The sequence below is a fragment of the Heloderma suspectum genome, chromosome 8 (genome assembly GCF_057233095.1).
Source record: "Heloderma suspectum isolate Gila_16-S chromosome 8, 16-S_ref, whole genome shotgun sequence".
Lineage (NCBI taxonomy): Eukaryota > Metazoa > Chordata > Lepidosauria > Squamata > Helodermatidae > Heloderma > Heloderma suspectum.
Window position 1 is genome coordinate 46894873 of NC_139465.1, and position 27463 is coordinate 46922335.

The 27463-nt window shown below is 48.6% G+C and overlaps 2 protein-coding genes across 4 annotated transcripts in view; one reads left to right on the forward strand and one right to left on the reverse strand.

Annotated features, from left to right (window-relative positions):
* The window catches only part of CALB2 (calbindin 2), a 54843-nt gene extending 27719 nt beyond the window's left edge, over window positions 1–27124 (reverse strand). For 2 of the 3 annotated variants that reach the window (XM_084812315.1, XM_084812314.1), the window contains exon 1: window positions 26944–27124. In XM_084812315.1, coding sequence (XP_084668441.1) covers window positions 26944–27052 — 109 coding nt within the window. In that variant the 5' untranslated portion in view covers window positions 27053–27124. Of the gene's footprint in view, window positions 1–5307; window positions 5636–6015; window positions 6697–26943 lie in introns of those variants that run through there. The other variant, XM_084812316.1, reaches the window with a different exon arrangement.
* Window positions 6247–7690, forward strand: LOC146339161 (uncharacterized). The gene is made up of 2 exons (XM_084812318.1): window positions 6247–6843; window positions 7239–7690. The coding sequence occupies exons 1-2, from the start codon at window positions 6328–6330 to the stop codon at window positions 7353–7355; spliced, it is 633 nt and encodes a 210-aa protein (XP_084668444.1). The 5' UTR covers window positions 6247–6327; the 3' UTR covers window positions 7356–7690.
* Window positions 27125–27463: the final 339 nt, after the last annotated feature.

The following is a 27463-nucleotide window of genomic DNA, read 5'->3' on the forward strand; positions in this document are numbered from 1 at the left end:
CTTGTTCTCTGCTGTTCTCTTCTGTTCTCTCCTTATCACGGCTACCCTATAACCCAGTTCTTGTATTATAAACAATGGTGCGAGGAGAAGAAATGTTGAGGACTGCAACCCCACGCGGGAGGGGGAGGAGGAGTCGTTTCATATTTGTCACAATGTCTATAAAAACAATGTGCTGATGTATTTCGGGGCTTCTGGCTCTTTGGAAATGATTCCAGCCTTAAGCCCACGCGTTAAATAAAGAATCTCTTTTTCCTTCACTCTGTGGTCTCTCTGACTCTGAGTTCTGCAACAATGGGAGAGAAGTCAGGACTTTCAGCTGTAATTCAAGGGGGTTGGCAAAAGTGGGGCACTAACCATTCAGGAAGTACAGCCAGTGGCATACACACACACCCATCGTTGGTGGCTCATAAGTAATGGAACAAGCCAACATCATTTCAAATTTAAGGGTCGTCTTTAATACTTGGATGAAAATCCTTTGCAGTCAATGACTGCCTGAAGTCTGGAACCCATGGAGATGAACAAATGCTGAGTTTCTTCCCTCGAGATGCTTTGCCAGGCCTTCACTGTAGCTGCCTTCAGCTGCTGCTTGTTTGTGGGTCTTTCTGCCTTCAGTCTTGTCTTCAGTAAGTGAAAAGCGTGCTCTGTTGGGTTGAGATCAGGTGACTGACTTGGCCATTGAAGAACATCCCACTTCTTTGCCTTGAGAAACTCTTGGGGAGCTTTTGCTGTATGTTTTGGGTCATTATCCATCCGCAATATGAAGCGGCGTCCTATCAGTTTGGCAGCATTCGGCTGAACCTGAGCAGAAAGTACAGCCCTATACACTTCAGAATTCCACTTCAGAACACCAGTGACCCGGTTCCACTGGCAGCCATACGTGTCCATGCCATAACACTGCCTCCACCGTGTTTGACAGATGATGTGGTATGCTTTGCATCATGAGCTGTTCCTTTCCTTCTCCATACTTTTCTCTTCCCATCATTCTGGTACAAGTTAACCTTGGTTTCATCAGTCCAAAGAATCTTATTCCAGAACTGGGAAGGCTTTTTTAGGTGTTTGCTGGCAAAGGCTAATCTGGCCTGTCTGTTCTTGAGCGTTACCAGTGGTTTGCACCTTGTGAAGCCTCTGTATTTACATTCATAAAGCTGTCTCTTGACTGTAGATGTTGACAATGACATGCCTACCTTTGCAAGAGCGTTCTTGACCTGGCTAGATGTTGTGAAAGGGTTCCTCTTCACCATGAGCAGAATTCTGCTGTCATCCACTTTAGATGTCTTCCGTCGTCTTCCAGGCCTTTTGCTGTTGCTGAGCTTGCCAGTTAATTCCTTCTTTTTCAGGATGTTGCAGACTGTTGTGTTGGCCACTCCCACTGCTTTTGCTATCTCTCTGATGGGTTTATTTTGTTTCCTCAGCCTAATGATGGCCTCCTTCACTCGCATGGACACCTCTTTGGACCTCATGTTGGGAGTTCCAGCGAACAGCTACCAAATGCAAATGTAACACTCAGAACCACCTCCAGGCCTTTTATCTGCTTGATTGGTCATGGGGCACACAGGAAACAGGCCTCAGCTGGCCATGCAGCTGCTTGTCAGCCATTTGTTCCATTACTTATGAGCCACCAACTATGGGGGAGGGGTGTATGCCACTGGCTGTCCTTCCTGAATGGTTAGTGCCCCACTTTTGTCAACCCCCTTGAATTACAGCTGATAGTCCTGACTTCACTCCCATCTGGGTGTGTTTCCTTTCAACTTCAACGTGGTGGTGTACAGAGGCCAACTGCCAAAACAGTTATCCTTGTTCCGATATTTCTGGCCCTGACTGTATATTGAATCACAGAATCATAGAATCATAGAATGGTAGGGTTGGAAGGGGCCTATGAGACCATTGAGTCCAGCCCCCTGCTCAATGCAGGAATCCAAGTCAAAGCATCCCTGACAGATGGCTGTCCAGCTTCATCTTGAATGCCTCCAGTGTGGGAGAGCCCACCACCTCCCTAGGTCATTGGTTCCATTGTCGTATTGCTCTAACAGTCAGGAATTTTTTCCTGATGTTCAGCCAGAATCTGGCTTCCTGTCACTTGAGCCCATGATTCCATGTCCTGCACTCCTGGATGATCGAGAAGAGATCCTGGCCTTCCTCTCAGTGACAACCTTTCAAGTACTTGAAGAGTGCTATCCTGTCTCCCCTCAGTCTTCTCTTCTCAAGGCTAAACATGCCCAGTTCTTTCAGTCTCTCTTCATAGGGCTTTGTTTCCAGTCCCCTGATCATCTTTGCTGCCCTCCTCTGAACCCTCTCCAGTTTGTCTGCATCCCTCTTAAAGTGCGGTGCCCAGAACCGGACACAGTACTCCAGATGAGGCCTAACCAGTGCTGGTTACGAGCGGCAAGAAATGCCCCAACTGGGGCATTTCTAAGCTGTGCCCTTAAAGAGATGCTAAGAGATGCACTTCTCCCGTTGCTTCCTTCAGTAACAGTGATGGAGTGGTAAACGTTGGGGTGCAGGCGTTCATCATGACAGTCCCCATAGCCACACCCCCAAAGAGAGACCAAAATGCAGGCAGCAATGGTAATCTACATCAACAAAGCAGTTCTAGCAGTTTTCATCTCCACCGGGAACAGGACTGAACTGGCCTTTCCAAGACCAAGCCACCCCAAAATACTTTGCATTACAACAGGGAACAATATATTGTGGCTGGGAAAATTCATTTCCCCGCAGCTGCTGTGAGGACTGCAGCTAAGCTCAGAGGGATCAAGGAATTCTGAGGTGGTGGGTGGCAGATCATGTCAGTGGCCTTGCTAATAAAAAAAGTGCCGGTGATGGGTCCTTGAGAGCCCCTGCTCCACTCCACCCCTGTTCAGCAGGCAGGCTGGTGCCTGTGTGGCCAGTTTCTCATTGGCACAATTGGAAGCCCAGGCATCGTTCTGATGACTGGGCTGCAATCCGATATCAGCCTATTTGTGAGTGCAGTGAGAAGGATAATGGAAACTAGAGCATGCTATAAAACAAAATTGATAAGCTCCATCAATGCCATTATTAAGCAAATTATGGATGATCTTTGGATTCATAATTCAAATTATGGATTCAGACTTTGAAGCTTTGGGAAGGAAACTCAAGAACTTTGGGGCCCAGATAGTTTTCTCATCCATACTTCCAATAGTTAGAAGAGGGACAGAAAGGGAACGAAAAATACTCTGGGTGAATGACTGGCTACGAAGGTGGTGCCGATGAGAGAAATTTGGATTCTGGGACCATGGGCTATACTTCCTGGAAGATGGGCTGTTGGAAAGGGATGGGTTGCACCTCACAAAGGATGGTAAGAATGTGTTTGGCCACAGCATAAAGAACTTCATCAGGAGGGCTTTAAACTGAATCCTACGGGGAAGGGAGATGTAAAGTTGGGGGTAACAGTGGACATAGGCTCATGCACTGCAACAGAGAGAACAGCTCTAATAGCGCCCAATAATAGTCTTCAGAAACATGTAAGAAGAAAGCCAGACCATGAAGCACATGGTCTTCGATGTCTATACACTAATGCCCAGAGTATGGGAAACAAACAGAATGAACTTGAACTCTTAATACAGGAGGGAAATTATGACTTGATAGGTATAACTGAGACTTGGTGGGATGACTCTCATGACTGGAATACAGCAATTGAAGGATATAACTTGTTCAAAAAGAACAGAGGGTTCTTTTTGAAAGGGAGGTGGGGTTGCACTATATGTGAAAAATACATATCTCTGCACAGAAATACAGGAGGATGAGCTTGGTAGCCCCATTGAGAGCATCTGGATCAAAATAAATGGAGCAAAAAATAAAAGGAACCTGATGGTTGGAGTCTACTACCGGCCACCCAATCAAGGAGAAGACAAGGATGAAACTTTTGACTTCCCAGAGTGCAGGACACGGAATAATGGGCTCAAGTTACAGGAAGCCAGATTCAGGCTGAACATCAGGAAAAACGTCCTGAGTGTCAGAGCAATATGACAATGGAACCGATTACCTGGGGAGGCGGTGGGCTCTCCCACACCGGAGGCCTTCAAGACGAGGCTGGACAGCCATCTGTCAGGGATGCTCTGCCTTGGATTCCTGCCTTGAGCAGGGGGTTGGACTCGATGGCCTTCTAGTCCCCTTCCAGCCCTACTATTCTATGATTCTATGATCTGTTTGTGGAGAGCCAATTCAATATTGACCCTATTATCAATTGCCAGAAACTGCAGCAATAAATCAAAATAATGTAATATTTAATTATACTTTTGCCTTGTTTTGGTTTGTTGCACAGCCATAACCCTCAACCTTGAGGAAATGTTGTCCCTGAGTCTGAATTGTAGCAGAAGCTAAACCCAGGGTCAATGCTTACTTGAAGCTCATACTGCTTCTCAAATTCATTAACTACCTAAATTCCTTTGCGCATTGGAACACTTATTTGCCTTGCAAATATTATGGCTGTTGTTGTTGTTGTTATATCATCATCATCATATATTATCCCACCATCCCTCAAGGAGTTCAGGATGGGGTACATTGCCTCCCCCCATTTTATGCACCAAACAATGCCATAAGGCAAGTTAAGTTGAGATTCAGTGACTGGCCCAAAGTCATCGAGTGTTCTTCATGGTTAACAGTGCAAGCTTGTACATGTCTACTGAGAAGTAAGCTCAGAAGGACTTACTCCCAGGTAAGTGTGTATGGGACTGCAGCCTTAATGGGGATTTAAACCCAGGTCAGCCTTGTCCAGCACACTATACCACATCAGCTGGGAAAGTTGCTTTTGCGTTGCTTCTTGAGAGATGTGTTTTGCTGTTTAGGAAACATTTTAAAGCTTTTCAAATGCCTCCTTGGTTTTAACAAGGAACAGCCATTTCACAGAATCATAGAATAGTAGAATCATAGAATAGTAGGGTTGGAAGGGGTCTACAAGGCCATCGAGTCCAACCCCTGCTCAATGCAGGAATACAAGTCAGAGCATCCCTGACAGATGGCTGAGCCTTGTCTTGAACGCCTCCAGTGTGGGAGACCCCGCCACCTCCCTAGGTCACTGGTTCCATTGCCATGTCCTCATGGGACATATTGGATATTTCAATTCCCCATGAATGTTACACTGCTGTAACATTTTTCCTCCCATGCTGGAGAAACAAACACACATCATTAATTCTCAGCCTTTCTGAGCCCTGCTACTAGCCATTTTGCTCCTTGCCTACCTCCTCTGGAATCTGATCATGCCTGCTGAGGACCCACACCCCAGCAGGGGCCCACTGGCCAGAGCCCCCTGGACTTGCTCCTCCCCCTTCCCATTGCAGCCGGCTTGCTCACCTGCCTCTCGCTCTGGCCCAGACCATGGTGGTGATGAGAAGGAAGAAGAGTAGATGCTGCTGCCCCCTCGCTCGCTGGCCCTCACCTGCCAAGCCAGCAAGTGGGAGCAGTGACAGCAGGAGGAGGAGGAGGAAGAGCAGCTGATGACAATGGCAGTGAGAAGTTAGACTGGCTGAGGGAGGAGCCCTGGGAGGCTGTCTCGCCCAAGGGCCCTTAAAAACCTGGAACCGGCACCGCCAACTGCAACTGGACTGGAGCAAGCTGAGGCCTGACCCATTGCCCTCTTCAGTTTCTCCTGGGATTTGGCATGGTTTCTCTTCTTTATTTTCTCAGAGAGAGAGATTAACAAAGGCATTTACCAAAGCGATGTATAATACAAAAACACAATTATGGACACATCACAATTTCAACATAGTTTAGAGGGCCGTTTAACAGAGGGTTGTCCTCCGTTTGAAGGGCTGTCCTGTCTCAGCGTCGCCCGCCTGCAGTGAGCGGCAGCTGTGGACCGCAGACAGAGCAGGAGGTCCCAGTCTGCCACACTATGGGGAGACGCACCGTATTTCTATTTAAATTATAATTATTATTTCTGCATTTGCATCCATACGAATAAAACAGCATGAGCAAATTTTATGCAAAGTGCTGTTGTCTTTTGCCCTCCTTTTGGGTGATTCATCCCCCCTTTTGTGGCAATTCGTGAGTGGCTCCTACCTCCCCGGTAGAGAGGTGAACCTGAGCTGGGCTCCCTCTTGATGGGCCTGTCCCCCCCTCCGGCTCCCGCACCGTCCTCGGAGGCAAAAGGGCTTTCGCGCCCAGGAGGAGGCACGGCGCGGAAGACGCACGTGGGAGGGCGCGCAGGACAGGGAGGCCTGGCGTGCTGTGGCCCCGCGGAGCGCCGGACGCGGCTGAACGGCGGCAGCAACGACAGCGGGAGGAACGGCGCGCCGGCGGGTGCTCGACCGGCGACGGGAGGCGCCGCCCGCGCCGCCGAGGGCGGGCGGGGAGAGGCCGGCCCGCGCCGCGATGCCCCGGGGCTGCGCTGCGCTGCGCTGCGCTCGAGGCCGCCTGGGCAGGCAGGAGCGGAGGGGCCCGCGTCGCCCTTCCCCTCCGGCCTGCCCCTCACGTCTCCCCCGCACGCGGCCTCTCCGCCCCAGCCCGGAGGCGTTTCCCGACACGGGGGGAAGCCTCCCGGCGCCGACTCGGCCTGCGGGGAAGTGGCGGCCGGGCGAGAGGTGCAGCCCACCGCGTCGCTTGCGGGGCTCCCCGGCCATTCCAAAGCCCCCGCATCGGGCTCCGCTACTGGAAGTGGCTCCAGCCCGCGGGGGGCGGCCTTGGCAGGCACCGCGGCGGGCGGGCGGGCGGGCGGGCGGTGAGCTCTCCTTCCTCCTACCTGCCCGCCCCCCCCCGCTGCACCGCTGTTACGGCGTCAGGAGCCAGGGCCGCCGCGGGCCCGGGGGCGGCAGCGACCCGAGGCTGAAGGGGAGGCTGCGGGCAGTTTACGAAGCGCGAGGCGGAGACGCCCCTGTGTCCTCCAAGCAGGTGGTGTGGCTTAATTGGTCCCCGATGGGCCCGGGGGGGCCCTTGAGCCCGAGGAGGGGTTCCCGACGGCCCCCATGGGCTGGCGGGCTGGCGAGGAGGGGGAGGGGGGCGCGAGAGGCGCTCTGGGCAGCGTGTCCAGGGCAGAGGGGGACAGAAGCCTAGGCTCAGGCAGAAGGAAGATGGGGGGGAGGGTCTTCCGCGTGCCTTGGTTTACTGGCAAGAGCGATAAGAGATTAAATAATCCGCTAGGGATGAGCAAATCTGCGTGTTCCGCTCTTGCCTGCATTTTAATTTTTTACATGTCAAGTTCTCTCTCTCCCAAAAATAAAGAATGGGCTTGGGCAAATTCTTCCCAAAAACTGAACGGAAACAAAATTCTTGCCCGGCTGCACCAGCCAGATTCTGTAGGCGCAGCTCTTCCGGTGATGCGCCTGCCAGGCTGCATAGACCTGTTGGAGATGAGGAGCCTGCCCGGAAGAAGAGCTGGCAGCCGCAGCGAGGCACACAGCTGAAGACACAAGGATTCGGACCCAGACCGTCACGAGCCAAGCACTCGGAGCGCCGCCCGGGATGGAGGGACCTGTCCGTCTTGGTTTCTCCCACATGTGGCGTGGATATTCCCCCAATTGTTGTATGGAAAGTGGTGGTTCGAATGCCACGTCATGATTACAAAGGCCCGATCAACATGCAGCAGAACAAGGAATTGGAATAGGCTACACCACTTCAGACTCCCCAGGGTAATTACCACTTCTGTGTGGTCCCATATGGAGGTGAGAAGAAACCTTGCTCTGCTTGGTTTCTACATGCAGGGAACTTTTTAAATTAAAAAAATGCACATACACCTGGCAATCTGAAGTTGTGCCATCCTTTCTAGCACCTAATTCTTCCACCATCCCTTCTAACACCTAATTCTTCCACATGTGTAGCCAAAATCAAAGACAAATCCTCAAAGAGGGGAATAGAGGATGGCCATGTGTCCTCTTTTTTTGAAAGACAGTCCAGAGGACAATCCTCTGTTTGAAGAGCTGTCCAGTCCTGGTTACAGTCACCCCCACTGTGGTGAGATGGACTGTGTTTCTATTTCAATCAAAGTAATTATTATTTCTTAATTTGTACCAATACATATAAATTAGCAAGTGCAATTTCTGTCCAGGCTTGTATCCTCTTTTGTCCTCTAGTTTAGTGATTCATAAATGGCCACACTAACAATATTATGGGTCATTTGAAAAAAAGTATTACCTGATGAGCTCTCCCCTCACTTCTTAGTTCCCATGTGCAATGGGTCTCAAATGCTCTTCCTAAAGTCGTTTCTGTTCACCTTTCTTCCTTGCTCCTTCTTCTCATTGTAATATACTCACATATTTTGAAAGCATCTCCCAAGGCAACAAAATAAAGGTTCAGACACTAACACTTTTAGACACTTCCCCCCCCCTATACAGTTTTCACTTCCTTGCACCTGTGCTGTCCTGCAAGATCAGCCTCCCCTAGCCTGGTGCCCTCTAGATGTGTTAGACAGTAACTCCCATCATTCCCTGCTAGCATGGCCATTGGGAGTTGCAGTCCAACACATCTGGAGGGCACCAGGTTGGGGGAGACTGTGCAAGATGGGCACCATGCAGAAGGTCCGGAGGCATCTGGACTGCCATCATAAAGGGACTGCAAAAAAGACCAGGGTGGGTGCCACCATGGTGGGAATCCATCTTTCTTAGGATCTCCATCTAAGGATAGTTCATCTTTCTGAGAGAGGCATCAGCTGTTGATGAGATTATGGTGATGATACACGCAGCACCATCAATATACATGGTTCTCTCGGTCTGTCAGATAGAAATATGAAAAAAACATGGCAGGGGTCCTCAGATATTATAAATAATGGGATTACTCAAGCAGCAGGGACAGTGTAATTTGAGATGAATGCCAAATTCTTGCTTTCTTCAAGAGCTGCTATCGAGGTGATGTAACAGAAGCTGTGCCTAATGATAAGTTGTCAAAATGATTATATTAATAATAGGTTGGGTGTCCTTAGCTCCCCTGGGAAGCTCCCCTCCCTCCACACATTGGCGCACTCTCCAATTAAACTGCAACAACATATCATTTACTTGTGTGTGTTTGTGGTGGAGGAACTCATTTTTGTTTTTAAGCTGTGCTTACCTGCAGTTGTGAGGCATCTGGGCTGTTTAACCCTATAATGTTGCAACCTGATAAAATCTACCAGGTGTAAAACCAGGGCTGACTGTAGACAAAAACACTTTGTGAAGGTTGCAGGCATGCCAGAGGCCAGTTTAAAATGCCATTTAAAATGCAGCTAAATCTCTCTCATTCCTCACATGTCTTATCACTGGGAGGAAATCATTATACCAGCTTTTTAAAAAAATCCCATCCCATTACAGATGCTGTTTCTTCTCTGATACATGTTGTTGTTGTTCAGTCGTTCAGTCGTGTCCGACTCTTCGTGACCCCATGGACCATAGCACGCCAGGCCTTCCTGTCCTGCGCTCTCTCCCGGAGCGTGCTCAAGTTCATATTCATTGCATCCGTGATGCTATCTAGCCATCTCATCCTCTGCCGTCCCCTTCTCCTTTTGCCTTCAGTCTTTCCCAGCATCAGGGTCTTTTCCAGGGAGTTTTCTCTTCGCATTAGGTGGCCAAAATATTGGAGCTTCAGCTTCATTATCTGTCCTTCCAATGAGCACTCAGGGTTGATTTCCTTTAGGATGGACTGATCTGACCTCCTTGCAGTCCAGGGCACTCGTAAGAGTCTTCTCCAGCACCACAGTTCGAAAGCATCAATTCTTCGGCGCTCAGCCTTCCTTATAGTCCAGCTCTCACAGCCATACATTACTACTGGGAAAACCATAGCTTTGATTAGACGGACCTTTGTCGGCAAGGTGATGTCTCTGCTTCTTACTATGCTGTCTAGGTTGGCCATAGCTTTCCTCCCAAGGAGCAAGCGTCTTTTAATTTCATGGCTACAGTCACCGTCTGCGGTGATCTTGGAGCCCAAGAAAGTAAAATCTGTCACTGCTTCCATTTCTTCCCCTTCTATATGCCAGGAAGTGATGGGGCCAGATGCCATGATCTTCGTTTTTTTAATGTTGAGTTTCAAACCAGCTTTTGCACTCTCCTCTTTCACCCTCAACAAAAGGCTCTTGAGATCCTCTTCGCTTTCTGCCATTAGGGTGGTATCGTCTGCATATCGGAGGTTGTTGATAATTCTCCCGGCAATCTTAATTCCGACCTCTGATTCATCCAACCCGGCATTTCTCATGATGTACTCTGCATATAAGTTAAATAAGCAGGGTGACAATATGCAGCCTTGTCGTACTCCTTTCCCAATTTTGAACCAATCGGTTGTTCCATGTCTGGTTCTTACTGTTGCTTCTTGACCCTCGTACAGGTTTCTCAGGAGACAGGTAAGGTGGTCTGGTACTCCCATCACTTTAAGAATTTGCCACAGTTTGTTGTGATCCACACAATCAAAGGCTTTAGCGTAGTCAATGAAGCAGAAATAGACGTTCTTCTGGAATTCTCTTGCTTTCTCCATGATGCAGCGAATGTTGGCGATTTGATCTCTAGTTCCTCTGCCTCTTCTAAACCCAGCTTGTACTTCCGGTAGTTCTCGGGTCGCATACTGCTGAAGCCTAGCTTGTAGGATTTTGAGCATCACCTTGCTGGCATGTGAAATGAGCGCAATTGTGCGGTAGTTTGAACACTCTTTGGCGTTGCCCTTCTTTGGAATTGGAATGTAAACTGACCTTTTCCAGTCTTGTGGCCACTGTTGAGTGTTCCAGATTTGTTGGCATATTGAATGCAGCACTTTAACAGCATCATCTTTTAGGATTTTAAATAGCTCGGCTGGAATACTGTCATCTCCACTAGCTTTGTTGTTACTAATGCTTCCTAAGGCCCACTTGACTTCACTCTCTAGGATGTCCAGCTCAAGTTCAGTGACCGCACTATCATGGCTATCAGGGACATTCAGATCTTTCCTGTATAGTTCTTCTGTGTATTCTTGCCACCTCTTCTTAATCTCATCTGCTTCTCTTATGTCCCTGCCTTCTTTGTCCTTGATCATGCCCGTCTTTGCACAAAACGTTCCCTTGAGATCTCCGATTTTCTTGAAGAGATCTCTAGTCTTTCCCATTCTGTTGTTTTCCTCGATTTCTTTGCATTGTTCATTTAAGAAGGCCTTCTTGTCTCTCCTTGCTATTCTCTGGAACTCTGCATTCAGTTGGGTATATCTTCCCCTTTCTCCCTTGCTTTTCGCTTCCCTTCTTTCGTGAGCTACTTGTAAAGCCTCATCAGACAGCCACTTTGCTTTCTTGCATTTCTTTTTCTTTGGGATGGATTTCGTTGCTGCCTCCTGAACAATGTTACGGACCTCCGTCCATAGTTCCTCAGGCACTCTGTCTATCAGGTCTAATCCCTGAAATCTATTCCTCACCTCCACTGTATATTCATCAGGGATATGATTTAGGTCATACCTGAACGGTTTAGTGGTTTTCCCGACGTTCTTCAATTTAAGCCGAAATTTTGCAAGAAGCAGCTCATGATCTGAGCCACAGTCAGCTCCAGGTCTTGTTTTTACTGACTGTATGGAGCTTCTCCATCTTTGGCTGCAAAGGACATAATCAATCTGATTTCGATATTGACCATCTGGTGATGTCCATGTGTAGAGTCGCCTCTTGCGCTGTTGGAAAAGAGTGTTTGCTATGATCAGCATGTTCTCTTGGCAAAACTCTATTAGCTTTTGTCCTGCTTCGTTTTGTACACCAAGGCCATGCCTGCCTGTTATCCCGGTGATTTCTTGACTTCCTTCTTTAGCATTCCAATCCCCTATGATGAAGAGGACATCTTTTTTTGGTGTTAGTTCTAGAAGGTGTTGTAGGTCTTCATAGAACCGATCAACCTCAGCTTCTTTGGCCTCAGTGGTTGGGGCATAGACTTGAATTACTGTGATGTTGAATGGTTTGCCTTGGATTCGTACTGAGATCATTCTATCATTTTTAAGATTGTACCCCAGTACTGCTTTTCCCACCCTTTTGTTGACTATGAGTGCTACTCCATTTCTTCTAAGGGATTCTTGCCCACAATAGTAGATATGATGGTCACCTGAATTAAATTCGCCCATGCCTGTCCATTTGAGTTAGCTGATTCCCAAGATGTCGATGTTCAATCTTGCCATCTCATGTTTGACCACCTCCAGCTTACCTTGATTCATTGATCTTACATTCCAGGTTCCTAAACAATATTGTTCTTTACAACATCGGATTTTCTTTTCACCACCAGACACATCCACGGCTGAGTGTCCTTTCGGGTTTGGCCCAGCCGCTTCACTCTTTCTGGCGCTACTTGGAAATACCCTCTGCTCTTCCCCAGTAGCATATTGGACACCTTCCGACCTGAGGGGCTCATCTTCCGGTGTCATATCTTTTAGCCTTGTGATACGTTCCATGGGGTTTTCTTGGCAAGAATACTGGAGTGGGTTGCCATTTCCTTCTCCAGTGGACCACATTTTGTCAGAACTCTCTGCCATGACCTGTCCGTCTTGGGTGGCCCTGCACGGCATAGCTTATGGCTTCATTGAGTTACGCAAGCCCCTTCGCCACAACAAGGCAGTGATCCATGAAGGGGCTGATACATGTACACATAACCAATTAACTGTCCAAGGAACAGGGGCTGTGGCTCCATGGCAGAGCATCTGCTTCACCTGCAGAACGTCCCAGGTTCAAGCCCCGGCCTCTTCAGGCAGGGCATGAAAAGCACTTGCCTGAAGTCCTGGAGAGCCATTGCTGCCAGTCAGCATCATCAATACTAGGTTAGATGGACCAAGGGTCTGGCTCAGGACAAGGCAGCTTCCTAGGTTCCTAAATTTATCCAGACTTCGAGACAGGACACAGTGAGCCCTACCTTTGACATATCAGAAGATGGCTTCGCCATGGCATGTTTGTCCAGAGAAGTCCATTCAGGGTGAGTTTACTATTGACAAACCAGTTGTGGAAATCAGCATGTGGAAAATCAGCCCTTTAAGCAAGAGTTGTTGGATTTTGTTGGGGTTTGACTCGTTTTATCCATCTGGATTTCTTGTGGATCTGACTCAGTGCTTCCTTGTTAAACTGAGATGTGTCAGTGCATCAAGGCTTGGCCTGCCCAGCTGTTTCGAGACAAGAAAAGGTACTTTCTTGTTTCTGGATCTTTTATATTTCAAAGGGGATGATCCTTACCACTGATGAACACTGGGCCCAGTTAAGCCCTGACTGGCCTGTTAATCAACAAGCACTGGTCAGAGCCCATGTATTGTCCAGTGTCAAATGGCTAGAGATAATCACACATTGTGCCCTATTGTATTCCTTTCTTCTCATCACACTTTGTTGATCAAGTATGCTGCTAGTTATTCTTTTGGATGTTTATATGTTGAAATGGACATTTTACTATTTTTATATTGCATTGTAATGTGTCCATAATTGTGTTTTTGTATTATACATCGCTTTGGTAAATGCCTTTGTTAATCTCAATCTCTCTCTCTCTCTCTCTCTCTCAGAAAATAAAGAAGAGAAACCATGCCAAATCCCAGGAGAAACTGAAGAGGGCAATGGGTCAGGCCTCAGCTTGCTCCAGTCCAGTTGCAGTTGGCGGTGCCGGTTCCAGGTTTTTAAGGGCCCTTGGGCGAGACAGCCTCCCAGGGCTCCTCCCTCAGCCAGTCTAACTTCTCACTGCCATTGTCATCAGCTGCTCTTCCTCCTCCTCCTCCTGCTGTCACTGCTCCCACTTGCTGGCTTGGCAGGTGAGGGCCAGCGAGCGAGGAGGCAGCAGCATCTACTCTTCTTCCTTCTCATCACCACCATGGTCTGGGCCAGAGCGAGAGGCAGGTGAGCAAGCCAGCTGCAATGGGAAGGGGGAGGAGCAAGTCCAGGGGGCTCTGGCCAGTGGGCCCCTGCTGGGGTGTGGGTCCTCAGCAGGCATGATCAGATTCCAGAGGAGGTAGGCAAGGAGCAAAATGGCTAGTAGCAGGACGTCTGTTTGAAAATAGGCTAGTGGGGACGAGGCAAGGCCTCTGTGTGGCTACTTGGTGAGACAGATTGCTCAAAGTGAGGTGACATGGACGTGCTAGCTTTCTATAGCCCAGTGTGTCCCCCAGTGGCCCGTGAAGGCGCCTGACAGTGTTGAGTGACTAAACTTTAGGCTATAAGCTGACAGAACTCAGGTTGAAACAGCAATCTAATCTAGAGGTTGTGGTTAGTCCACTGAGCCTAATTTACCTGGTTTGCGGAGGAACCAAAGTGCTGGTTGTGCAGAGGTAACATGCTGAAGAGGGCTACTGGAGGCCACGGCTTGACACCCCTCAGGGCCTGGCACAATGTCTTGTGGATATCAGGCCTTACATCCACCTTCCTCTGGGTCAGCCAAATCCAGCCCCCCTGGGGTCCCAGGCCAGCCTGCTGGAGTTCCCCAGAAGGTTATGCCCCCTTACCTGGCCAGGCCTCCTTTCCCCCAGCCAACCATCAATTGGTGGTCTCCTGGCTTTTGTGCTGTTTTCTTCCCATTCTAAGAGGTTGAAATGCCGCTCCCAAGGCTGAGGGGTTCATCACATGGAACTTTTATCCTGCTATTGAGATGGCTCTCTCTTGGAAGTTTGTGGGCTCTTTAGATGATGCCGTTGCCCTCCAGGGTGTCTCCCACTATTTCATAGAATCATAGAATAGTAGGGTTGGAAGGGGCCTACAAGGCCATCAAGTCCAACCCCCTGCTCAATGCAGGAAATTCCTCCAGACTATCTCGTGTTTTCCCCAACACAAAAAATGTGGCATTTTTCCCAGCCTACAGAACAGGAGCGCCATGACCTCCCTGTGAAATTCTCCAATAGCAGAAGAAACCACCATGTCTACCAGCTGTGGGTGTGTTTTCAGTTGTTGGTCAGGATGAGGTCTGACAGGTGCAAGGGCAAGAATCACCTGCTCATTGTGTCTCCTGCCTCTGCATTTCTCAGTCGGAGGGAGAAGAGGGTAAAATGCCTCCCTGCAATGAAGGGAGACACAGCTGATCCCCCACCCCACCAAGCTCAGAAGCAATGTCCTCTGTTGTTTCAGAGCACCCTATTAAGTTCAGTGGGACTTACTCCCAAGTAAGTGTGCCGAGGGCTACACACTTACAGGGTGATCTTATGTCTACTCAGAAGAAAGTCCCATTGAGTTCAATGCGGCTTACTCCCACATAAGTGTGCCAAGGCTTGCAGACTTACAGCACAATCTTACATTTTATGTCTTCTCAGAACTAAGGAGGGTACTCCAAACCATGTGTCTGCCATGTAAAGAAGCCCTTCCTAATCCCCCAAAGAAGCAGGAAGCTCCAGAAAGGATGTGGTTTTTTGCTTAATGTAGAGACAGCCTGAGTCAGGCAGCAAGAGCTTTAAGCTGAAATATGCTGGTATTTGGGGTATTTGTTCCACAGGCCTTTTCCTTTGCCCTGCCCACCACTGGAAGAGCTTATCCGAAATGGAGTCCAGCCCTTGGGCTGAAAGGCTCCCCACCTCTGCTTGAGGGTCATATATCACAGGCACCACTTTGGCAACATTTGTATAATCTAGAATGCTAATGAAGTGCGTCTTTTTCACTGTCAAGGGGACAACAGTGGGACTAACTGAGACTCAGGCGGTGCTCCAGCCACCTCTGGGAAATCCCTGACCTCTGCCTTTAACAAAGGGGAAGATGCCTCAAAGAAGGGCAAGCAAAACCTTGTTTTGTGAGATGAATTTCACAGAGTGGTGTAAATCCCATGGAAGGTGCAGAATGGGCAAGATGTGGAGTGCTTTGAGCAATATATAGAGTGCTCTCTGCCATTTTCTCGACTTGGAAAATGCGCTTGTTCAGAGCCAGTTTATTCCAACTAACTGGAGATTGGGGGGCAAATAAATTTCATTTCATTCATTCATTCATTCATTTCATTTATTAGATTTCTATACCACCCCATAACCAAAGCTCTCTGGGCAGTTCACAAAATTAAAAACCGTTAAAACACATTACACAAAGTACAAAAAAGCATTTACATAAAAGCATAAAGACAGATAACACACACAGAAAACATCATTGGGTTCCTTGCAAGAGGAAAAAAGGCGGGGTATAAATGCATAAATAAATAAAATAAATATCTAAAAACTATTTTTAAACTATCAGCCAAACAGTCCAAGATGTTACTAAAACTCATTATTTGCTGCCAGATGCCTGGGAGAAGAGGGCAGTTTTCACCTGGTGCCAAAAAGATGACAGTGTTGGCACCAGGCAGGCCTCATCAGGGAGATCATTCCAGAATTGGGGGGCCACCAGCGAGAAGGCCCTCTCCCTTGTTGTTGCCCTCTGAGCCTCCCTTGGAGGAGGCTCCCAGAGGACAGCCTTGGATGCTTGAACATAGTATATGGGTCAGTTCATGCTGGGAGGGGTGCTCTATCAGGTATTGTGGTCCTGAGCTGTATAAGGCTTTATAGGTCAAAACCAGCACTTTGAATCGGGCTTGGAAACATACAGGCAGCCAGTGCAAGCGAGCCGTAATTGGTGTTATATGTTTAGACCTCCTCATCCCTGATATCAGTCTGGCTACCGTGGTCCTAAAAGATGCCAGCATGGCAAAGATGCAATAAAAAGGAAAGACGGCTTCCTCAATAGGTGCACCCCCATCAAAAATGTTGGCATCATGCCAAGGGTATTGTTAGGAAGGGCCCACCTGGACACAGACCCCGGATCTTTTTTGAGCTGTGCCCCAGATCTTTTGAGCTCTCCTAATTGCCATTTTTTTTACATTTTTCCATTGCATTGGAAAACAAAAACAGCCATATTTTTTTAGTTTGTATGATAAACACATGAAATTTGGAGGCTTAGTAGCCCCCGTGGAACTGATTGAACCTGCCAAATTTCAGGCAGTTAAGTCTAGTGGTTTTTGTTCTAGCCACTGGTAAAATTTGCTATTTTCAAGAAAATATGTCAAAGCAAAGAGCTATATTTTTTTGTGCTTCCACATACATGCATGGAATTTTGGGACCTGCCAACCCCCATAGAGATGACTGAGCCTGCCAAATTTCAGACAGGCCTAGTGGCTTTTGTGCTAGCCACAGGTAAAATTTGCTTTTCCCAAGAAAATGTGTCAAAGCAAAGAGCTATAATTTCTTTGTTCTTCCACATAAGTGTATGGAATTTGGAAAGTTGGCAGCCCCCATGGAGCTGATGGAACCTGCCAAATTTCAGGCAGTTATGTCAAGTAATGTTTGTGCTACTCACAGATAAAGTTTGCTATTTTCAAGAAAATATGTCAAAGCAAAGAGCTCTATCTTTTTGTGCTTCCACATATTTGCATGGAATTTGGGGGCCTGGAAGCCCATATGGAGATGACTGAGCCTGCCAAAGTTCAGATAGTTAGGTGTAGTGGCTTTTGTGCTAGCCACAGGTAAAATTTGCTTTTTCCAAGAAAATCTGTCAAAGCAAAGAGCTATAATTTTTTTGTACTTCCACATAAATTCATGGAATTTGGGGACCTAGCAGGCCCTATGGAGCTGACTGAACCTACCAAATTTCAGACAGTTAGGTCCAGTGGCTTTTGCACTAGCCATGCGTAAAGTTTCCTTTTCTCAGAGTCTAAAACAAAAAGTAAAAACTGTCAATTCACCCAGGGGATTAGAGATCCTAATCAGAAGGTGTTTATGATGACCATTAGGAGGTCACTATCCCTAATCTCTGGTGTAGGGTTTTCCTGAGGTGCAAAAACCTTCTCTCCCCCTACTTTTCTTTTCTGCTCTTACATGCCCACTGTTGGGAGCTTGCCTGCAATGAAATTTTGAAGAGGAAGGGAAGAAAGAGCTCCATGTGAAATACTGGTATTTCATACAGCATCAGATTTTACTGCCTCGAACTGGAACCTTTGGATTCTGCAGAAGTTTAGTAGCTTTAGTACAGCAAAGGATCCAATCAGCCTCCACAAACTTTTTTTTCCCCCTCCACTTTAATTTCGCCTAAATAGCCGTGGGACTCAAATAATCCCAAAGGGAGGGTTAGGACAATGCAGCGTCATGATTGAGAAACTGCTGGGGCTTTTAAATAGGTTCTACGGTTTTAAAAAAGCTAGAACAAGCCTTCAGCCACCTCACCTCATAAAGTTCATTTAAGTACATGCAATCCTGGCAAACCCTGCACAGCCTCCTAAATTCCTCTGAAGTTCCACCTCTCTGAAAGGAGCCACTTGGCTTAGGGAATTCTCTCTACCCCCCCATCCCTGCACACATTTCCAATCACCATTCTTCTTTTCTTCTTCCCTCCCCTATCCTGTTCTTTCTTTCTCTTCTTTATTCCACCCAGAGCATATCTTGGGGAATTCTTAAAGAGAATTCTCTTCAGTGGGCAAGAGAAGTTCTGAACTGTACTTGACTTTATACAAACAGACGGGTTGGTTTTTCTCCTTCTCACTCAAGTCTTTGAGAAAAGTGGGTTCACATGGTTGCAGAGAAACAAAATTGGGGCTGTTTTGTTTGTCAGTTGCCATCATCCAGCAATAGGAAGGGCTGCAGCTCAGTGGTAGGGCACATGCTTGGCCTGCAGAGGTCCCAGGTTCAATCCCCAGCTTCTTCAGGTAGAGCTGGGAAAGAATCCTGCCTGAAACCCTGGAGAGCCGCTGCTGCCAGTCAGTGTCAACAGTACTGGGCTAGATGGACCCAGGGTCTGACTCAGTACAAGGCAGCTTCCTGTGTTCCTCTGAACAGAAAGCTTTGATTAAAAAATAGGTTTGGGTTTGTTTTCAAGTGGGGTGGGGGGAGATAAATACTGCTCATTTATGCAATCCTATGTATGCCTACTGAGAAGTCCCATTATGTTTAATGAGGCTTACCCTCAGGAAAGTGTGCATAGGATTCCAGCACAAGTTGCTTTTGCAGGGAGGTTTGCACCCTGATGTTCTGCATGTTTACTCAGAAATAAGTCCTGAGTTGTGAGCGTGGTACTGCAGGCTTAATACAGTGCCTGCCCAATTCTGTCTAATAAACTGACTACCCTTTCAGCTCAGTCCTATGCATGTTTTGTCATTTGTGGGTTTGGGGTTTTTTTTGCATGAACTCTAGCTTCAGTGGTGAGGGAAAGGCACTTAGTGCATGCTGAGAGTTTCTCCATAACTGAGCCCTAGTTTTGAAAACAGACTCATTGGCTGAATCCTGGTGAAGTCTTGGCACAAATGAAGTTATGGGGAGGAAGATACAGTGAGAGCTTGTGCATAGAGAGGGGTTGCACAAAACAAGACATCTGTTTTTATGAAGAGTTGCTGGAGGATGGTAGGATGAGGAGGGATGGTTGCATGGAGGGGAATAGAATTGGTAGGGGGAGAATGCAAATGCTCAGTGGTAAAAGAAGAATATTCTGCACATGCTCAGAGGCAATCTCTATTTAAAAACATAAGAAGAGCCGTGCTGCATCAGACAACTAATCTAAGATTATCAGGGTCTTTGTGTTTAATAAATCCCACTGGTCTGGTTGAACCAGTGCAGTTAATATTTTAATATCTATCTTAATTAACGAAATAGGTCAACAGTTGGCACATTTGGTGTGATGCTTGCCTAGGAATGATTAGGAATCATTGTACATAAGAACTAAGAAGAGCCATGCTGGATCAGACCAAGGGTCCATCTAGTCCAGCATTCTGTTCATACAGTGGCCAACCAGATGCCCATTGGAAACCCACAAGCAGGACATGAGTGCAATAGCACCTTCCCACCCATGTTCCCCTGCTGCTAACATTGGTGAAATGTAAATAAATGCTAGTAATTCTAAATTAGAATGCATGTATATCCTTCAGAAACTTTGCAGGTTTCTTGCCTGGGGGACACCTCTAATGACCTGTGCATTTTCATACAAATTGATCCAAAAACTATTGGGGAAGGGGTGAATGGAAGGGAAAGCAAATCACTCCCTCCCCCAAACTGGAGAACTAACCTTCCACATGAACTGCTGCACCTATCCTTCTGAAACTTTGCTGGTTTCTTACTTAGGGACAACTCTAGGCTCTCTGTACTTTTCAGAGCAATGGTCCACAAGGAACATAGGGAGATAAGTATATCCTCTTTTGGAGACCTCAAAATGTCAAGGCCACCCTTGCACAAAAACCCCTGTGGCTAGCATTCTGAAATTTGGCAGACATGTTCTCCTCTGATGGGGCAATGAATCCTGAATTTTTTATCCAATTCTTCCAAGGAATTAAAATGTTACTGGCAGTTCCCTTTAAGAGAAAATAAAAATATAAACCCTGCACCTATTTTTCTGACATTGGGCAGGTGTAATCCTCTTCTAGGGGGCTACTATGCCTGAAATTATCCAGTTCTGACCAAGAGAAAAAAGTTACAGGTTTTTTTTTTTCTAATTTCCCATGGTAGTCAACAGGAAGCATAAAGACTCGTTTTTCTAAACCTTGACTCAGGTTTGGTGCTGAGCTGAAGTGGTCCGACTACAAATTGGCCTGAGTAGAGGTGAGATGTTTTCCAAAATGCTGAATCGGGGTCTGAGTTGAAGTGGGGTAGGGGGTCAGTGCACACTTCTTATGTATGTATGTAATCTATATACACATGCAAGCACATTGCATGCACACATCACACACATATTAGACGTGCACTTAGACTCGTGTGTGTGTGTGTGTGTGTATGCAAATTTGTGTTATGGGCCCATGCCCTGGATCTTTTAAGAGCCTAGCAATGCCCCTGCATCATGCAATGAAACGGGGTGACAGTATGTTGAGGACAAACACCAGTGAACCAGTTCTGTCCTTAACTACTTGCAACCACAGAAACAAAATAGGTTAAAGGAAAATTATATATATTCAAAAATATAGCAACATTTTAATATAAATACTGATATCTCACTCAAAATTAAAACAATTGATTAGCAATCAAAAATGCCCATCAAAACATCAGAGCTGTAGCTTGTACATGTTCACAATACTAATTCTCACATTCAAGGCTGCACATATACACAGAGCCAACATCTCAAACGTGTGTCGACCAATCTGGTCCTCTTCAGAGGGAGAAACTATAAAGATAAACAATCTAACCCTATCCCTTTACTACAACAAAATTAACATAATATCTGAATTCCTAAATAGAGCCTGGAAAGCAAAATGCACAAGCTTAGAAATACCTGTGATATGCCATACCCGAATAGTCAAATAAATATAGACTAATAAAACAATCAATTTACCAGTAGAATCATAGAATAGTATGGTTGGGCCTACAAGACCATCAAGTCCAACCCTGCTCAGTGCAGGAATCTAAGTCAGAGCATCCCTGACAGACGGCTGTCCAGCCTCGTCTTGAATGCCTCCAGTGTGGGAGAGCCCACCACCTACCTAGGGAATGGGTTCCATTGTCGTATTGCTCTAACAGTGAGGATGTTTTTCCTGATGTTCAGCCGGAATCTGGCTTCCTGTCACTTCAGCCCATTGTTCTGTGTCCTGCACTCTGGGATGATCGAGAAGAGATCCTGGCCTTCCTCTCTGTAACCACCTTTCAAGTACTTGAAGAGCCTATCCTATCTCCCCTCAGTCTTCTCTTCTCAAGGCTAATCAGGCCCAGTTCTTTCAGTCTCTCCTCATAGGGCTTTGTTTCCAGTCCCTTGATCATCTTTGTTGCCCTCCTCTGAACCCTCTCTAGTTTGTCTGCATCCCTCTTAAAGTGTATGTGTGGTATTCAGAACTGGACACAGTACTCCAGATGAGGCCTAACTAGTGCTGAGTAGAGAGGAACTAGTCCTTCATGTGATTTGGAAGCTATGCTTCTATTAATGCAGGCCCAAATAGCATTGGCCTTTTTTGCAGCCACATCACGTTGTTGGCTCATATTGAGCTTGTGATCTACAACAATTCCAAGATCCTTCTCGCTCGTAGTGTTGTTGAGCCACATATCCCCCATCTTGTAACTGTGCATTTGGTTTCTTTTTCCTAGGTGCAGAACTTGGCATTTATCCCTATTAAATTTCATTCTGTTGTTTTCTGTCCAGCCTATCAAGATCACTTTGAATGTTGTTTCTGTCTTCCAAAGTATTAGCTATCCCGCCCAATTTGTGTAATCTGCAAATCTTGTCACCATTCCCTGCACCTCCTCCTCCAAGTCATTAATAAAAATGTTGAAGAGCGCTGGGCCCAGGACTGAGCCCTGCGGTACCCTGCTTGTAGTGTGTATATATACAGAAACTGAGATCCACACTAAGCAACTGGTAACTGCATAAAAGAAAAGGGGTGGTGGTGAGGGAAGACATTCCCTCCTACATTCTGAAATGTATAAAGAAACCTTCCATTAATTTTTAGTAATCTCCCAGGTATATCTAACAGATGACTAAACCATGATGTAAAAATTAGTATGAAGAACCCAGAGAGTCACCTACAATCAAAAAAGACTAAAGCATTCTTACCAAAAATGACTAATTCCTTCCACCTGAAGTTAGCCATTCAATTTGTGGTGGCTACTGGTGTGGATGGCTTTTTCAAAGGCGGGCTACAGAGTTCCCTAAATGGCTGGGGCCATCTGAGGCTGCAGCATTGCTGAAGGTAAGGAGGTGTGGACATAAGAACATAAGAAGAGCCCTGCTGGATCAGGCCAAAGGTCCATCTAGTCCAGCAGTCTCTTCACAAAGTGGCCAGCCAGTGAGCATGACTGATCACTGATCATGACTGATCAGTCATGATCAGTCCCTTGGATGGCAGTCGACAGGAAGCACCATATAAAGCAGCTTCCCCAACCTGGTGCCCTCCCGATGCATTGGACTGCAACCCCCATTATTCCTTGCTGGCTGGGGATTATGGGAGTTACAGTCCAACACACCCGGAAGGCACCAGGCTGGGGGAGGCTGCTTTAAAGGGCAGTACCTGTGAGTAGCAGATGCTGCAGACCGCCAAGGGAAGAACTCTTCCTCTCATCTTCTGCTTTTAGGCTTTCGAGAGATCTAACTGGCCAGTGGCAGAGAGAACGCAGAACTAAAACGGCCCTGGGCCTGCTCCAGAAGATCATACACCCGCTGCCCTCCCACTCAGCAACGGCGCCGCTTCCCACCTCGGCCCTATCTACCCCACGCGTCTCGGCCTCTGGCCTCTCCATCGCGGGGGCGGCCGGCGAGGCACGGAAGCGCTGCTGATGCAAGGCGCAGCCTGGCGCGCGCGTCCCAGGCCCTGGGTGGGCGGCGGCGCGGCCTGGAGGCCCAGCGGCTCGCTGTCCGCCGTGCCGGCGCTGGCACTTCGGCCCGGCCCTGCCGTGTCGCGCAGCCCCGGCCGCAGACAGCGCCGGGCTTGGCTCCGAGCAGCCCGCTCGCCAGGCGCCCCGGCGGGCGCGCTCGGCCCGGGCGCGGGGGCGCCGGCGGGGCCCGCGCCTCCGCGCCCCCCGGGCCGTGAGGGCTGCCCGCAGGGCCCCGGCGCCCCCGGCGCGCGCAGCCCTCCTCGCCGGGCCGCTTCCGGGTGGTGGGACGCGGCTCCAGAAGCTCCGCCAGGCGCAGGCCGCCGCGACTCCCTCCCGATCGGGGCGCCGAGACTGAGCGCTTGGCTGCCGACGAGCCCCGCGCAAAGGCCCAGCGCGCTGCGCGCACGTCGCCGCCTCGCCTGCTCCGTCCGGCGCGGACGGCCGCGTGCGCCGAGCAGCGGGCCGGGCCGGGCCGGGCCGAGCCGAGCGTGCGCCGCCGGCTGAGCAGCCTCTGCTTCGTGACCCCGCCCGTGAGCCTCGCCTCGCCTCGCCAGAGAGGGGCCAGAGAGCCTGTCCAGACGCGCAGGCCTGGGAAGCGGGGAGCTGCCTCGTTCCCACTCGGAGCCTTGGTCCATCGAGCCCAGCATGGCCGACACGGATGGGTAGCGAATCTCCAGGGTTTCAGCAGGGCTCTTCCTCGCCCTGCCTGGAGATGCTTCTGGGGACTGAACCTGGGACCTTCGTCAGGCCAAGCAGGGGCTCCACCGCTGAGCTGCAGCCCCCCCTTCCTCCCGTGTCGCAGTCAGCATTTTAGTGGCCCCGGACCGTCACATGAGGGCATTACATACGCGCTGGGCACGGCCGCTCACGCTGCGAGCCCTACAATGTCTGGCCCCGTTCCTCCACCTGGCTCACTTCCACCGGGCGGGGGAGGGCCCTGACTGACCCGAGCGGCCGGGGCTGGAGGTGGCCAGGGCCCAGGGGCCATGCGGGTGGCATCTTGTTTAGGTTTTGTGGCTGGCTTTCAATGAGATGCATTCCTTTTGAAGGCTGGCTTGAATGCCAGTTTTGGGAGAAAGGTGGAGTACAAATCAAATAAATGTTTTTTCCTACTATCTAGATTTTTTTTTGTATTTCTCTTTTGTTAGGCCTTAGAATGAATTATTAGTGGATTGTTTAACCTTAATATACATTGAGCCTGTTTGCAGGGCTATCTAAATTTTGTTATACCTTGTAATTGTTAATGAATTATCTAGGCATGTTGCTATATTTTATTATGTAATTTTTTCTGATGTTGTAAGCTGCTTTGAGCATGGTTTTACTATGGAAAAGCAGCATACAAGTAAATTGATGATGATGGAGGCGAAGAAGATTGGGGGGGGTTCCATCCCACACTGTCTTCTTTCCCTCATAGGGGCAAGGTCCAGCTTCCTCCCTTTTACTCAGTATAGTTTGGCCACAATCCAGCAATGAGTTCTGTGAGCTAAGCCCTATGGATTTCTGTGGGCAGCTCACCTAGTTGTGTGAGATTGAGGTTTCCAAATGAACTTCAGATGTTCTCCTCCAGCCTTTCTTAACTTGGTGCCCTCTAAATGGGTTGAACTACAACCCCCATGATTCCCAGTCATCATGGCCATTTCATCCAATGTACCTGTGGAGGTTGGGGAGGGCTGTTCTGCTCCTGTCAGCTGCTGCCCTCAGCCTAAGCCAGAAGGAAGATGAGATGGTTGAATGTTGTTCTGTTCTGATAGTTACTGTGGTCTTTACAGATATAAAGATTGCTTATTTTTTATTTTATCTATTTATTAATTTTGATATTTGTATGCTACCTTTAAGGGGGAAAGCCCTCTCAAGGAGGCTTCCAAAAATTGATATAAACTCAAGTGACAAGAATAGAACAATAAATTTATGAACCATTAATAAAGAAACAGATAAGATCTAAAGCATACAACATTCCAGTAAATATTTAAACATCAGCAGCTAAAAACCATCTCAGTTCAGTGGTGCATACAACTGTTCTTAAGAAAAGGCCATAGAAAAGAAAGGCATCCTAAGAGCTCTTCTAGCAACCTAGAATCATAGAATAGTAGGGTTGGAAGAGGCCTACAAGGCCATCGAGTCCAACCCCCTGCTCAGTGCAGGAATCCAAGTCAGAGCATCCCCGACAGGTGGCTGTCCAGCCTTGTCTTGAAATGACTGGGCTTGACACGCCCCAGTTAGCAAGGCCTTCCTAGCCATAAGGCTACAGCTGAGAAAGCCCACACACTAGCCTAGCCTTCCCCAAACTGGTGCCCTCCAGATGTGTTTGGCTACAATGCCCATCATCGCCAGCCAGTAGACCCACCAAGGTCGCCCACTTTAGGGGAAGACACTCACATACAGGTTTCTCCTGCTAATATATCCCCTTTAAATCTGTATTTTAAACTCCTGTACTGCTGCTAGGTTTTTATTGTGGTTGTATTGTTATATTGTGGTTTTAATGTTCTATATATTTTAAATTGTTTTATTGTGTGTTGTTTGGTTTTAATTTTTGTGAACCGCCCAGACAGCTTCGGCTATTGGGTGGTATAGAAATGAAATAAATAAATAAATATCTTCCTTCCCCAGCACGGATAGGACAATATGGCAATTAGTCTGACCATGAAAAAAACAGCCACATAAAGGACCCCCTGCTCCAATTTTTCTTGTGGGTGGTTGGGAGCAAATTTCAGGAGGGTTCCTTTATGTGGCTTTTAAAAAATCCAATTCCAATTTTAAAAGTTGGAAGAGTCCCTTGATGCATTTAACTCTCTGGCCTAGAATCCTGTGAGGCTCTTTCCTCCCACACCTGTTCCAGAGAGACCATTTTGGTCCTCCAGCTCCAATTCTTCCATTCTTCTTTTCCCAAGTTCTGCTCTTTCTGAGCTTCCCCCTTTCCTGGCTGGGAGCGGGGAGAGGGCAGGAGGCTTGGACGGGTGCAGGATTCACGCGCAGCCCCTGTTTTGTATGAAACACCTTTCTGAATCCCCAGCATATGAGGGAGCTGCCTCCTGTTCCCATGTTGTGTATTAGAAAATAATGGGAACCAGCCAAGGTACCTACTGGCTTACCTCTATTGAATTGCCTGTAACTGTTTCTGGGAGTCAGGTTCCTAGCTCCTGAGAGTAAAATCCTGCAATGCCCTCTTGACACAGCAGCCAATGGGAAAAACATAATGGACATGATCTCTGTGAGCCAGAGCTAGGATCAAAGGTTTAGGAAGGATAACAGGCTGCAACGGCTGTCAGCGGCCACGTTACACAAATCTTTACAGTAAGCCAAACTCCGTAATACTGCCCACGCAACGCTGGCCTCCTCTGTGGCACTTGAGAGGCACCTCGCATACACACAGCCTTGCACTGTATGTAGCCAGGTGGGTCAAGGCACCTCACTGCACGCGACAGGATCTCTAACCAGTCTGTCTTGCAGATGCAAGAGGTTTATTAACCTGCAACGGCTGGGAAAATCGACATCGGAAAGAAAGCAAAAGGGTGAAGCAATCCATTCCCAACTGTACTGGAGTCTAAAACCCGAAACACCTTTAAAGGCAGTCCTGCCCACATTCACTTCCATCTGAGCCATTTTTCACTCTTCTCTACTCACTGTTTCTTTTTCTCACTATTGTAGTTCTGTTACTACATCGAACAGAAGCGAACAATCATTTCTAAAGCTTCCCATGTAGCAAGCACAAGACAACAGAAACGACCTCTCTGAAATATGTCTTAAAGCTCGCTTATCACAGCCTTATCACTGTTTTGAACCCCTTTTTAAAAGCAGAAAGGAACTTAACAGCCTGCTGATTAGCAACAGTCACTTGCGCAGAAGTCGACCAGCCACACGCGGCAGCAGCGATGGCCGTCGCTAAGCCTAACGGGCGAGACGCGCGTGCCTCTCGGCTCGCGCACTGACCATCAGCGTCGTAATGCTTCCAGATGCCCAAGAACTGGGATGCCGTCAGCTCCGCCAGGTGCAGGTAGGGCGGCTGCGGCTGCGGCTGCGGCTGCGGCTGCCCCGCCATGAGCGAGCCGGTCTTCGACGGCGCTGCTCTCGCGGCCGCCTCCGGCGCCAGGGACGCTCCGCCAGCCGCTCCGGCGCCCCGCGGCCGCCCGGCCTTTATAAGCCCGCCGGAGCTTGCAGAGGGCGCGCTGTCCGCCAGGGGGCCCGCGCATCCGGGGCGGGGCGGGGCGGGGCGCCCGTGCGGGCGGGCCGGGCCGAGCCGAGCCGAGGGAGGCCGGCCGGCGCGGGCCCTCCTGCTCGGGCAGCCTGGCCGCGCGCGGAGGGGCCTCGCGGCGCCGCCCCGGACCAAGGCGGCCGAGCCCGCCCGGCGCCCCGCCGCGAGCAGCCCGCTCCTGCCGCCCCTTGCTGGGCGCGGCTCGCGGCCTTCGCGTCAGCCTCCTCGGGGCATCGCGTTGCGCGGAGGTTGCGCGGA

Bases quoted from the DNA above. Each gene is read 5' to 3' on its own strand.
- LOC146339161 (XM_084812318.1), top strand. From the start codon at position 6,328: ATGCCCCGGGGCTGCGCTGCGCTGCGCTGCGCTCGAGGCCGCCTGGGC. The intron at 6,844-7,238 runs GTGGTGTGGCTT...CGGCTGCACCAG, and splicing joins CCCCTGTGTCCTCCAAGCAG to CCAGATTCTGTAGGCGCAGC.